The 14,596-nt window shown below is 44.1% G+C and overlaps 1 protein-coding gene across 1 annotated transcript; it reads right to left on the bottom strand.

Moving 5' to 3' along the window:
- Positions 1-1,339: 1,339 nt before the first annotated feature.
- Card6 (caspase recruitment domain family member 6) lies at positions 1,340-14,269 on the bottom strand. The gene is made up of 3 exons (XM_059276649.1): positions 13,949-14,269; positions 7,376-7,930; positions 1,340-4,270 (listed from the first exon to the last, which is right to left on the bottom strand). The coding sequence occupies exons 1-3, from the start codon at positions 14,229-14,231 to the stop codon at positions 1,836-1,838; spliced, it is 3,273 nt and encodes a 1,090-aa protein (XP_059132632.1). The 5' UTR covers positions 14,232-14,269; the 3' UTR covers positions 1,340-1,835.
- Between the last annotated feature and the right edge of the window lie 327 nt (positions 14,270-14,596).

Here is a 14,596-nt window from a genome sequence, read left to right as displayed (position 1 = left end):
ACCATACATCCTCTCAAGCATTACTTACACTCTTTGTAAATTCATCTTAATCTTTTCAACTTAACTCTAAAATTAAAAACTCACTAACACATTTCTGATTTCAAATAATTAAACTAAAGATATAATATCAGAACCTCTAATGAGCTAAATTTTCCTAGCTATTGTATACAAAATATGAAACATACATAAATCAGTCCCAATGTACATGTAAAATTATGTGTTTTGTTGAACACTCATTATATCTATGTGTAAGGACCAAGTGAGATAGTCTTATCAGGTATGAAAATTGGAGCTATTTACCACAAGCAAGTTGATTTAACTGGTACAATAGCGCAGGGTCTCTGCTCAGTGGCTGGTCATAAACCCCAAACCAAGAGACCACTGAAGCAGTTTTTCTTCAACACTGAGATAATTTGAGCTCCATATTTTTATCACTTTACATTACACTGTAACTCCTCCATTCTTCATACATGTGGCTATCCCACCAACTCTCCTGGGGTCAAACCACACCTTACCTAGTAAGAAATGTTGGATTCAATTCATTTATGTATCCTTAGGTCCTATTCTTTTTCCATCTTGCATTTATTATTTGACAGTTTCATACATACATACAATGATCATGTCCATCCCCAGCTCTTCCCCACTCCCGCTTGGCCTGACACCCACACCCTCCTTCCTGTTTAGTTTTGGGTTTTGTTCTGTTTTTGGTAACCCACCAAGTCTAATTAATAACACCTTCTGGAATTCTGACTGATATTGTTGGCTTGATGTTAGGTCCTATGTAGCTGAAGTTTTCTCCAGTCCTGCCTGGCCCACATTCGGGACAAATCTCTCACTCGCCAGTCCTGCAGCTGCTCAGACCCAACCAAGTAAACACACAGAGACTTATATTACTTATAAACTGTATGGCCCTGGCAGGCTTCTTGTTATCTAATTCTTATATCTTAAATTAACCCATTTCTATTAATCTATAAGTTGCCATGTGGCTTGTGGCTTACCGGTACCTTAACATATTCTCATGGCAGCGGCTGGCAGTGTCTCTCTGCCTCAGCCTTCCACTTCTCAGAATTCTCTTCTTGTCCTGCCTATACTTCCTGCCTGGCTACTGGCCAATCAGCATTTTATTTATACAAAGCAATATCCACAGCAGTCCTACTCGCTCTCTTTTGTTTTGGGGGTCGGGTTCAATACAGGGTTTCTCTATGTAGTTTTTGGTGCCTGTCCTGGATTTCGCTCTGTAGACCAGGCTGGCCTTGACCTCACACAGATCCTCCTGGCTCTGCCTCCCGAGTGCTGGGATTAAAGGCGTGCAGCACCACCACCCGGCTCTCTTTCTCTTTCTTTTTTAGACAGGATCTCATTATGTACTCTGACTGATCTAGAACTTTTGTTTGTTTTTTCAAGACAGGGTTTCTCTGTGTAGCTTTGTGCCTTTCTTGGAACTCACTCTGTAGCCCAGGCTGGCCTTGAACTCACAGAGATCCGCCTGCCTCTGCCTCCCAAGTGCTGATATTAAAGGCGTGCACCACCACCGCCCGGCTGATGTAGGACTTTCTATGTTGTTATGTAGACCAGGTTAGCCTCAGAGATCTGACTGCTTCTGCCTCAAGAGTGCTAGGATTACAGGTGTGTGCCACCTTGCCCAATCAGACCCTACTCTTAACTACTTTCACATTTTCCACATTTAGATACTTCACTATGCACTTAGACTTGGCATAATTTTTTTCTGTTTTGCTCATTTTATCAGTCTTTCACCGAAACTCTTCTTCAGACTGTTATATGAGAGGAACAGAATATGTAAAGAACATACCTCATGGGTCTCTGGGCTATGTTCTTTAACGTTTCCCTGCTCTTGGGTAGTAGGCCTTGGCCTGGGAAGGCTTGGTCTGCGATGATGAATGTTGAGTAGATTTAGATTGAAAAGGCTTAGATTGGGACTGATGGGGTCTATGTGGCTTGAACTGAGTAGATCTGGATGAGGAGGGTTTAGCTTGGGAGGGCTGGGGATGAGGGTGTTTAGCTTGGGAGGGTTGGAGATGACTGGGTTTAGCTTGGGAGGGCTGGGGATGAGTAGGTTTAGCTTGGGAAGGTTGGGGATGAGAGGGTTTAGCTTGGGAGGGCTGGGAATGAGGGTGTTTAGCTTGGGAGAGTTGGGAATGAGGGGGTTTAGCTTGGGAGGGCTGGGGATGAGTGGGTTTAACCTGGGAAGGCTGGAGATGAAGGGTTTTTTTCTGAGAAGGTTGAATAGGCTCAAAGTGTTTGACCTGGAGCCTGGGTTGATGGGAGTTGAACTGGGAAGTAGATGAAAGTTTACTCCCAGATATAGATTGAGACCCTGGTTGGAAAGCTGTCTCTGAAGGCCTTCCCTTTATTACTCGTTGAGATCCTTGATGAGAAACAGGTATTTTTCGTTCTTGACTGGCTCCTGCTGGCTGACAGGATGGAGGGTGAGGATACTTAATATGAGATGTTGTCTTCATAGATGTTCCAGTTGCTTCAGTCAGCTGCATCCCCTGGGCACAGGCTTTCACAGGCTGTGGCTTCCCAGCTGCTTTTGCTGCTTGTGAACCTGGAGAATGTGAGTGACCTACAAGAGAGGCCACTGTCCCAGACCTTGGAAAAATTCTTGCTTCCTGTAGGCTCTCAGGACGGGTCCGTACATGAGAAGTCTGTCTTTGTGACCTCCCAAATTTTCCACTCAAATGATACCCCCGAGGAGTCCCTGAATATTTCATGAATCCTTCCCCTGAATAAAATCTCCAGGGTTGGAAGTACTGAATACCAAAGCTTTTACCTCTGCTGTGAACCCTTGTGTTCTGATGGGGCAAACGACAGAACCACTTAGCTCTCTGTTGTGATCCAAAGCGGGAGCTCGGAACCCAGGGGGCTTTCAAGGAAGCATGGTAAAAATTGCTTCCAAGTGTAGTAGGCAGGGGCCATGGGTCTACTGGATGAGACGTGAATACTGGAGTCTGTTGCTGATTCCGAGCGTTCTGGCTGTTCTCACATTGGGCCCCGGGCTCTGTGATAGGCACCTGAGCTCGGCTTTCAGATGGGCTTTTTGTCTGACGCGTTTGTTGGTTCTCACCTTCAGCTGTTCTGGGGCAAACATGAATATCTTGAGTAATTTCAAAGTCTTGGTCTACCTGAATCCCCAACTCCCTGGCCAGAGAGGCCATATCTTCTAGGGACACACATCTGAGTGAAGAGGACATTACTTCCTGGAGGGCAGCCTGAAGGGCCTCCATTGCCTTCCTTCTATCCCCAGCTTCCTCCATTTCCCAAAACAGCAGCTGTGACGGCTTCAGACTCAGGATCCTCTGGAACATCTGAGCCTCCTCACTCTCCTTGGCCTGGGGACCGAGGACAAAGTAGCATCTCTCGATGGCATCTTCTCCTAAAAACATTAGCAAGTCCCACTCCCTCTCACCAAGGCAGTCAGTGAAAAAGAACACGGCCGAGGAAACTTCCACCAGAAAACCAAACTGTGTCCAAAAGCTTTCGAGATCCCCACGAAGGTTGGCCACAGCAACAGGCTTTTGGAAAACATGAGGACATCCCTTTAGCTCCTTGTTGTCAGGGAAACACCACGTGACCTCCACCAGGCCATCAGAAATTTGCCGAGGAAGCACAGGAACAGACAGATCCTGATGGAGAAAGATTTTGTGTGGTTTCTGCCGGGAGGAGCTGAGCAGCGTGTTGAGGATTCTGGACTTGGAGAAGCTACAGGGTCCGAGTCGCACGAAAGAGAGGACTGGCACCTTCATGAGCCTCAGAAATGTTTCTGTTTCCCTGGGGGGTCCTCCCGAGGACCGCATCGGGTGCCGCGCTAAGTCTTTCATGGCCCCCAGCATTAAGATGCTCTTGTTGTTTTCCGCATCTGGCAACAGCAGGGGAAGAGCGAACTGGCACTGGTACATGTTTGACATGACTTCGCGTTGCAAAGAGCTGTGCGAACAAAGCATGCAGGCACAAAGGACATCAAGGGGATGGACAGTTTGTATGTCTTCAATTGCTAAATTCTCTATTCCAGCCAGCAACTCCCCTTCGCTCTCTTCATCCACCATCTTGTGCGGAAGGATAAAATCCCTGGCTGTCAAGTCTAATGCCTGAACTTTCATCAGGAAATTCCAAGCTAAGTCTCCTGGAGTCTCGGGTGTCCACTCACTTCCTCGATCCATGGAAAACTGCTTCACAAAATCGGGGAGAAGCTTTCTGCTTCTATCCATGTTCAAACAGGACAGGACATGTTGGAATACTCTTTTTCTTTCTGTGAAGCAGAGAGTAGTCATTATTGCCTTGTTCAGAATCTCTTTCCCTCCTTGAAGAGTATGGAATTGACAATTTCACTGCCACAAGTTGAAACCATACAAAATGAAAGTCTCGTTTCGTCACCCTTCCTGCCCTGTTTTCCTTCTAAGAGGCATGCATACTAATCTGGCATTGTATGTGTCTCCATCTGTTTTCTGTTGCTGTAATAAGACAATGTCCAAAAGCACCTTGGAGGGGAAAGGGGTTTTCAGCTTACATGTCCCAATCACAGTCTATCATAAAAAGAACTCCAAGACATGAACTCAAGGCAGGAACTGAAGCAAGGCCACAGAGGAAGACTCCTTACAAGCTTGCTTTCCATGGCTTGTTCAGCCTGCTTTCTTTCTTTTTTTTTTTTTTATTAATTTTTTTTATTTTTATTTACAGCTTGCTTTCTTACGCAACTCAAGACCACCTGCCTAGGGGTGGCACTGCCCACAGTGGGCTGAGCCCTCCCACATCAACCATTAATCAAGAAAACGCCCCCAAAATATGACTACTGACAAATTTTATGGAGGCGGTTTCTCAGTGGCCAAAGGTGTAAGTGTTATAGCTCTGAGGAGAAAGGTTTCCCCAATACAAGTGCTGCAGCTGAGGGGATGAAAGTGTTACAGTTCTAAGGGGGAAAGGTTTCCTCCATGCAAGTGCTGCAGCTCTGAAGGGAAAAGTATCCTGACAGTTGGGAACCAAGGAGTACCACAAAGTTACAACACCACACAACAAACCTTTATTGGGAAAGACACAGAGGGTGGCGGCCTCTGCTCTGTGAGAAGCAGCAGAGAACTGAGTGGGAGGCAGGCTTATATAGGGTTTCTTGGGGGTGGAATTTTCCACGGTGGAGATTTCCACAGTGGGGATTGGTGGGATTTCAAGCTCAGGGAATAGTGGGTATTTAAGATTGAGGATTGGTGGGTTTTCAAAACCCAGAAGTGAGCTCAAACTTTTTACCCTACAAATACTTAATAAGCTTGACAACCTGAGTCTCATCCACTAGACTCACAAGTAGAAGGTAAGAACCAACTCCCACAAGCTGTCCTCTGACCTCTACATGCATGCCATAGTACACATGCTCACACACATGCACACAAAATAAAATATAATTAAACAGTCTCTCAGAGCTTACATACTGGGTATTCCTCCTTTGGAACCCCTTATATTCTGGGGCATTCTCTTCACTTTCCCTCAATAAATCTAACTTTGCTCTGTTTTAAAAAAAATTACATGCTGTCTCTATTTTTCCTTATCTCCCATTTTTACATATATTTTTCTAGTTACTAGAAATAGCACGTGTAGAGGAAAAATCAAAGCAGGTTTTACTCTTGACAGATGGCAAGCTAGGACACGATGTTCATCTATTTTGTTTTGTTAGTACCAAGAGCTTGGTGCAGGTGTGTGGGACAGGGTCTCACAGGTAGCCCAGGATGGCTTTGACCATCCTGTCTCTACCTCCCAAATGCAGGGATTTACAGACACATAGAACCATGCCCTCCATAATGTAAGGTATCAGGCTTGGTCTTGGGGTATCGCTTAGTTGGTACAATGCTCATCTAAAGTATATGAAGCCATCCATGTCTTTCATCCACAGCACTGAAAAATAAAAAATAAAAAAACCAAACAAGAAAAAAAAAAAAAACCAGGAGTGATAGAATAGGCCTATAATCTCAGCACTTGGAAGGTAGAAGAAGTATCTGAAGTTCAAAGTCATTCTTGGCTACATAGTAAGTTTGAGGACAGCCTGAGATACATAAGACCTTGTCTCAAAAGAAAAGGCTCTTGAGACACATTTTTGGAAGAGCTGACTCCTGTTCTATGGAGTCTATTCTACACTTTTACTCTCACATCAAAAACTTTTGTACTTTTAGTACAAAACTTTTAGTGTTGTGTGAGTGTGTGTGTGTGTGTATGTATGTATGTGTGTGTAAATACACATGCCTTACAGTCAAAGGACAACAATCAAGAGTTGGTTCACTACTCTACTTTCATTTTTTAATAAATCTATACTTCCAGTACTCAAAAAAAGTTTGCACATGTAAATATCTCTTCACCAGGATAGTGATCTATGGACTGGATCCAGGCATCCTGAGACCTTAACTATGCACCGTAAGTTCCTCTACTGATGATCTCCACTTCAATGGTTAAAACTAAAAATTGCAAAACCCAATTTCTTTCTGGTTATGAAGCCACTAAAATGAAGGTGCTTTAATCCAAAAACAGAAAGCAATGTCTAAAGTCAATGGCTAGTGGCTGGGGATGTAGATTAGGGGTAATGTTTTGTTTGTGCTCTAACAAAGTTTGCCTGAAGACCAGAGGGTAGAGCTAGCCATTAGTTAACCATAGAGGTCTTGGAAGTCTGTACAGACAGACAGGAAGTGAGATGACTAGGCGGAGAGAGGAATATAAGGCAGGTGGAGACAGGAAGTCAGCCCTTTTTCGGTCTTGTGGAGATGAGGTGACTTTGGCTGCCACTAACTTCTCTGATCTTTCAGCATTTATCCATGTCTGACTCCAGGTTTTTATTATTAAGACCAATTAGAACCCGCGCTACAGATTAGGTGGTAGGATGCTTGACTGGCATGCACAGGGGTTCCATCTCTAGCACCAAAGAAAACCATGTGTGGTGGATCATGCCTGTAATTCTACAGTGTTAGAGGTGGAGGCAGGGGGAATCAGAAACTCAAAGTAATCCTCAGGTACATGATAGCTACCCTGGACATCAGAAGACTCTGTGTCATGGATCTGAAGTCCACTACACAGGAAGGTGTTTATGCCTAGTACTATGGACTTGGACAAAATAAAGGGGTTCGAGTATTCATGGATTTTGCTAGCCAGAGGAGGTCCTCAAACCTATTTCCCTTGGACACTGACTCTTTCTCCTGCCGAGTCTCTCACTTCACCAGACCTGGGAACTCCACGCTCAGTATCCCTCCCTGGAGAAAATCCATGTTAGAGAAACGCCCTATTTCCGATTAATTGATTAGCTGCTTCGCCTCCTCTGCAGTACGTCACAGCGCCTGCTTAGTCTATTGATAAGCTGTCTAATTAATTACACACACCGTCTCCATACCTTCAGTGCCTTTCTCCTCCTCTTCCAACGAAATGCTGCTTTCCAAACTTTCACAACTACTTTCTTCGTTAGAAAACTCCACGGTTTCTTCATACTCACGGTCCTCTTCACCATCATATGCAAAGCGCCGCAGGTCAGCGGAGGCCCCTTCCTCCACAATGGCCTCGACATCTCCGGGGTACCCTACAGACTCTGGATACTCCCCTTCTGCTAAGTACAGAGAATCGTCTGGCTCCTCGTATCTTTCTCCATCACTTAGGTATGTGATACTCGTTGGAGCTTCGTACTCAACTCTTCCAACTGAATGCAGCGGCGCCAGGACGTGTGACGCGCCACGCCCCTCCTCCTTCTCCCTGGAGGATCTTGAAGTGTCTCTCTCGTTACTTCCCTTGTACCTGAAAAACTCAGGCCTTTCCCAATTGACACACTCTTTCTCTTCAGAGAGCACTGAAATCTCGTCATTCTCCCGGGTTTTCCTCCCAAGGGAAAAGGGGTTTGCGGGATCCCTGCTCACCTCCGCAGACCTGGACGCTTCCGTCCCCTGGTGTGGGACTTCTGAAAAGAAAGGATTTCATTATTGCCTCTGTTTTTTCCAAAGGAAGAATTGTAAATTAACTTGAGGCTCGTGTCCTCAAAGCATCACTCGTTCATTTTATTTCTTTTTCCCTTCCTTTCTTTCAGACAAAAGTTGTTGTCTATGTTGCCAGGGCTGGCCCAAACACTTGAGCTGAAATATGTTCATTCCTCGGCCTCCCCGACTAGCTGAGGCTACACGAATGCAGTCAGTCTCCTTTATTTTACTAGAAGACCGAATGCCTATGGTGCCTAATCAAATAACCAGCTGATTATCAGAGAAAAATCAAATCAAGTGTTGCCTCTGAGAGCAGGTTCACATGGTAAATAAGTAAAAAGAAAGTTCTTTGTTATGAATTAGTTATATTAATCCATATTAATATGATTAATTAATAATTGCATTAATTATACACTTAATGTGACCCACACTCGGATTTCTTTGGGCCACTGCTAAGGAAATCCCAGTAACTCCTAATGAATGAGCTGATTACTGTGCTGGAATAGTGTATTCTAGAAATAGTAACAGCTATTTTTCCAGGTATTGTGAAGGTTAGTCTTACTTGTAAACACAACTTAGAATCACTGGGGAAGCCAGGGCAGTGGTGGCACACGCCTTTAATCCCAGCACTCAGAAGGCAGAGGCAGGCGGATCTCTGTGAGTTCAAGGCCAACCTGGGCTACAGAGTGAGTTCCAGGAAAGGCGCAAAGCTACACAGAGAAACCCTGTCTCAAACCTCTCCTGCTCCCCCCCAAAAAAGGGTTGGGGATTTAGCTCAGTGGTAGGCCCTGGGTTCAGTCCTCAGCTCCAGAAAAAGAAAAAAAAAAAAAAACCCACCAGGGAAGAGAATCTCCAGTGAGGAATTTTCTACATTGGGTTGGCCTTTGGGCGTGGCTATGGAGGATTGTTTTAAATTAACTGATGCAGGAAGACCCACCCTAGCCACTGCGGGTGGTGGTAATCCCTAAGCGGGAGTCCTGAACTGTGGAAGAGTCTAGAAATAAAGCTGAGCACAAGCATGCAAATAAGCAAGTCTGCACGCATTCTTTTGTCTCTGCTCCTGACTGTTGAAAGGCTAGGACTAGCTCTCTCAAGCCTCTGCCTCTGCGACTTCTCCACGGTATGAGCTGTAAACTGGAATTATAAACTCAACTCCACATACATTGCTGTCGTCAGAGTACAGCAACGGGAAAGGAAACTAGAAGTTAGATTTGTCCTACACTAAGCATCTTGGGTCATTTTTTAGATCACTTAAAAAGAAGAGCTGCATCTCCCTCTAGTGGTCGTTTCATGAATTGCTAAACAATGCACTGGACTAGCTTCCTCCCACACATCACTAATTATTCCTATCTTTTGTAACATGTCATTTTTTAAGACACTATAAATTTGTATTAGTTCCTACCACCCATACAATTAATAGTGACATTCTCTCTCTCTCTCTCTCTCTCTCTCTCTCTCTCTCTCTCTCTCTCTCTCTCTCTCTCTCACACACACACACACACACACACACACACACACACACAATCATACTTTGGTTATCCTCGCCCAATACTTTCCTCTCATCCTCCCTCATCCTCAAGCTACTCTTTCTAATCCCAACAGATGCTCTCTTATCATACATCTTTAATATGCATATATAGAAATGTAAATTCCACATAGGAGAGAAAACATGTGATGTTTGTCTTTTGGATCTGATTTAAATGTAATATGATCATTCCGGCTCTATCTGCCTTTCCTACAAACATGATTTCATTGTTTTCTTTTATCTATCTGTTAGCTTAATTTTGAGATAGGGTCTCACTCTGTAGCCCTGGCCAGCCTAGAACTTGCTATGTCGCCTAGGCTGGTCTGTAATTCTTGGTCCTCCCACCTCTGCAAGGATTGTAGATGTAAATTAACATGCCTCACTTTCATTCTCATGGCTGAATTATATACCATTGTCTTTCTATAGCATATTTTTTCTTTATTCATGTATCCACTGATGGGCAAATAGGCTGATTCTGTAAACTGGCTATTGTGAACAGTGACTCAGTAAACAAAGGCACAGTGCTATCTCTGTACACTGATTTTGATTCCTGTGGATGGATATATATTTATATATATCCACTAGTTTTTTTTCAATCATCTAATAATTAATATTTGTACATACTTTTAAATAACTAGTATAGAAGACTGTGTGGCAGAATATTATTTTAAGGTGTGTGTAGCTAGAGTTTTCCTGCTTGCCCACAGTCAGGACAAATCTCTCTCACCTGCCAGTCCCAAAGCTGCTCAGACCCGACCAAGTAAACATAGAGACTTATATTGGTTACAAACTGTATGGCCGTGGCAGGCTTCTTGTTAACTGTTCTTACAGCTTAAATTAATCCATTTCTATAAATCTATACCTTGTCACGTGGCTCGTGGCTTACCAGCATCTTCACATGCTGTTTCTCATCGTGGTGGCGGCTGGCAGTGTCTCTCTGACTCAGCCTTCCACTTCCCAGCTTTATTCTCCTCCTTGTCCCGCCTATACTTCCTACCTAGCCAATGGCCAATCAGTGTTTTATTTATTGACCAATCAGCAACACACTTGACATACAGACCATCCCACAGCAGGTGTGTTCCTTTGTTTACGCTCTGGAACATTTATTTGTTTAATGATGCAAAGACGTGTTAGATTTGTTTAATTAAATAAAATTCACCTGCAGTCAGGAGGCTGAGTCAGCGACTAGCTGACAGGAAGCAGTAGGGAGAAACCAGGTGGAGAAGGGCTTTTAAGTGGGGGCTGGGAGAAGGGTGCCCGGCTTTTTGGGAGACACGAGCAAGGAGAGGAAGTGAACTACTTGCTATTCAGCTTCTCTGAGTGAGCAGAATTCTCCCTCAACCTTTGAATCCTGAGTTCTTTAGAGTGACAGGAATTTAGATAAGTTCCCTTTCTAGTTTTGAAAGAGTGGCGGCTGAGGGAACAAAAATCCCTCAGGCTGTGGCCCTTGAGGCCAAACTGCTGCTGGTAGCAGCATGTGGGGGCCCACAGAGGCTCCCCAGTAAGACCTTACTCAAGAACAGAGAATCTGAGCTTGCTTTACCTAGCAGGGCTGCATAATGGGATGATTTGGCCATGGGCGTGGTTACCAGGTGTTTTGAAGGAGCTACACTCGTCTGTACATTGTGCTTTGATTTTGAAAGGGGGAAGTCTTTTGCCTCTCCTTTTGGCAGTATATAAAAAGCCCATTAGAGCTGGGCCGTAGTGGCGCATACCTTTAATCCCAGCACTTGGGAGGCAGAGCCAGGCGGGTCTCTGTGAGTTCGAGGTCAGCGTGGTCTACAGTGGGAGATCCAGGATAGGCACCAAAGCTACACAGAGAAACCCTGTCTCAAAACAAAACAAAACAAAACAAAAGCCCATTAGAATAAATCTCGAGGCAGCTGTGTATTGACCCAGGGCCCTCCCGAAGCCATCCTGTGTCTCTGTCTTTCTCGTGGTCTCTCCCTATATTTCTATCTAGTACTTTCTCATTTCTCTCTCTTCTCCCAAGAACCCTTGGACAGATTGGAGCTGGACTCCCACAGCAGTGGAGTTGCAGTTGCTGATTAGGACAGCCATTGCTTAAAAGGCAGCCACAGTTATAAAGAAAAACAACAGACTGTGTGTGCAGCCAACATCCCTGGGTTTCTGAGCACACTTGTTGGTGCAGGTGCACATGCCTGTGGAGCCCAGAGGGTGGAGTTGGGCTGTCCTCCTCACTGGCAAGCCTAGCTGGCCAGCAAGCTCCAGAGACTATATGGATTTGTCTCTACCTTCCCACACTGGGAACATGGGCACATGTTACCACAGGCAGCTCTCTAGGTGGATCCTGGGAATCTGAACTCAGATCCACATGCTCGCACAGCAAGCGTTCTACAAAGTGAGCCAATCTCCTCAGCTCTGGAGGAAAGGATTTTGACACGGTAAGTGTTTAAGGAAAATAGATATGCCAAGAACCATGCTATCTGATACAGCATTTACATATAATAAAATACTATAGTGAATTCCACTGTATGAATCCCATCCAATAATTGTGTTAATTAAAAACAATACATATTAACATGTGGTTTTTCTTTCTGAGTCTGGATTATACACTTATTTAATATTACACTTTCCAGATCCATACATATCCCTGAAAATGTCATCATTTTACTTTTCTTTATAGCTGAATAATATTTCACAAAGAACCTCATTTTCATTATCTATTCATCTGCTTGTGGACATTTTGGCCAGTTCCATATCCCTGCTATCATAGATAGCACAGCAATAAACACGATGTGATATAATATGGAGTTCTCTGGATATACACCCCAGGATGTGGGAGACCAGCTCCCACATTTATTTACCCCAGAGACTCTTGAGGAATGAGGAATAAGAGATGGGTAGAAATAAACAGGGGAGAGAAACAGAAATACAGGATAGACTTGAGTGGGCCTGGATTCTTATCCACTGGCCCAGAACTTTATTCAAAAGGGATTCTTATAACAATGCCAATGGGCGGAGCATAAGACCTCCCCCTTGCTAGGTACAGCCAAATGTAGACCCTTCCAAACACCTGGTACCCAGGCCTGTGGCCCAATCATCCTCTTATGAAGTCCTACTGGGTGAAGCTACTAGGAAACCTCAGTGGGCTCCAACACCAGGCGGAGAACAGCTGGGTCGTATGGCAATTCTGTTTTCAATTTTCATGTTCTCCCTTATATACAGATCCTAGTTTATAATGTATACATGTATACATATATATATGCAGGTATAAGTGTGGATATAGTATAAATTTAAAAAGGAGATCAAGAGAAGATAGCATTAGGTGACAAGGAAGGACAGAATGTAGGCAAAAGGACATGAGTCATGAAAAAAGGAATAAAGATACTTTTTATTGAAATTTTTTTTCATACAATATTTTTTTCTGGGAGGGATTGGAGTAGGGGAAAATATGATCAAAATATAGTATATGAAAAAAACAACCTACTTTTTCCCCTGAGTTTGAACTCCATCTTAGTTTCTTTTTCTTTTTCTTTTTATGTGAATGAGTGAATAAAAATGTAATTCAAAGTGGAAGACTAGCTGGGCAGTGGTGGTGTACACCTTTAATCCCAGCACTCGGGAAGCAGAGGCAGTGAATCTCCGTGACTTCAAAGCCAGCCTGGTCTACAGAGCAAGTTCCAGGACAGCCAGGGCTACACAGAGAAACTTTGTCTTGAAGGAAGGAAAGAAAGGAAGGAAGGAAGGAAGGGAGGGAGGGAGGGAGGGAGGGAGGGAGGAAGGAAGGAAGGAAGGAAGGAAGGAAGGAAGGAAGGAAGAATAAAATCCTAAGTGACATTCTGTGGCTTCAGAACGGCCATTCTAACTGTATAGAAGTTCACTGCGATGCATTTGGGACTGGATAACTTTTTGAGTGTCTTCCTTAAACTAGCTGTGTTTTATTTGTGACTTAATTAGAATAAAGTGATTTTTTTTAAGAAAGAAAAAGGACCATATTTTATAGAGTATTAATTTCAAGATCTTAAACCCTTTATCCATCAAATGGAGAAACTACTGTTCTGCCAGCATTCTTACATAGAGAACAAGGATAATAAGCTCTGGCTGGCTTATTAAAAGTGGTTTCCCCTGTACTTTCTGAGTGACTATCCAAAGGCCCCGCTTGAGGTCTTTGGAGATATTATCTCGAAGTTACCTACATGAGAAGGAAAGCCCTAGATGGTGCCATCATTAACGGTGTGCTCTTTCCAAGTCCCTGCGGGACCATGAGCATCTGACAGTGGCATTTGACCAGGACACAAAAACAGCTGGGACAGTCTGATCAGCAATTACCAGTCTCCTAAATCAATGCGCTCCATCATTCCCTGCTTTAAAAACTACACTTCCTGTCTCACATTTCAGTAAGAATCGCCTCAGGATGTCAAATCCAAACAACAGGCAACAATTCTTTTTTTTTTTTTCTAGAAAATCTGCTTCCTCCCCCTTTCCTTTAAAATTTAAAAAAAAATCAACTTACTGTAATTTAAGCCCAAAATGGTGGCCGCCTCTGGAGACGAGTTAGACAAACACTGGAGGAAACATCCACAGCTCTCCTCGCCCTTCTTCTGCACCACAATTAACAGCTTCCGACTTTTCTTCAGGGGGTCTGGAATTTCCTCTAGCATCTCATACTCGTCCTCAGAAATCAGTCTCCGAGAGGCTAGCGTGTCCAAAATAGAATCAGGGTCTTGCTGGAGGACATTAAGCAACTTTGTTCTTTGTTTTTCTATGATTTCTGAGGAAGCACTCTCGGTAGCCATCGCTTCCTAAAAACCGGGAAATGGAGTAAGTCGTTCTGGCAAGTAAAGAAATGTAAGTTCAAAGAGAGAGATGGGGGGGGGGGGGAGAGAAAGAGAAAGAAACAGAGAGAGAGGGAGGGAGGGAGGGAGAGAGAGAGAGAGAGAGAGAAAGGAATTCTACTTAGCAAAGATAAAATATGTCAAGAATACCTATTGTCGGAGAGGGCAGAGAGGAACAAATGCAGGAGGTGAGTCAGCCTGGTGCACTCTGTCCTTGATTTCCTGTTGCTGGTCCTTTATCTGGTCTTGTGTGTGTGTGTGTGTGTGTGTGTGTGTGTGTGTGTGTGTGTGTGTATGTGTGTCTGTGTGTGTAGTGCAGAACCCAA

The sequence above is a fragment of the Peromyscus eremicus genome, chromosome 11 (assembly GCF_949786415.1).
Source record: "Peromyscus eremicus chromosome 11, PerEre_H2_v1, whole genome shotgun sequence".
Lineage (NCBI taxonomy): Eukaryota > Metazoa > Chordata > Mammalia > Rodentia > Cricetidae > Peromyscus > Peromyscus eremicus.
This window is presented reverse-complemented; position numbering and strand designations above follow the sequence as displayed.

Excerpts from the sequence above, each read along its gene's own strand:
- Card6 (XM_059276649.1), bottom strand. The coding sequence starts at position 14,231 with ATGGCTACCGAGAGTGCTTCCTCAGAAATCATAGAAAAACAAAGAACA. Across the intron at positions 7,931-13,948 it reads CATTTTGGGCTTAAATTACA|AAGTCCCACACCAGGGGACG; the intron begins GTAAGTTGATTT and ends CTTTCTTTTCAG. Across the intron at positions 4,271-7,375 it reads GGAGGAGAAAGGCACTGAAG|AAAGAAAAAGAGTATTCCAA; the intron begins GTATGGAGACGG and ends TCTGCTTCACAG.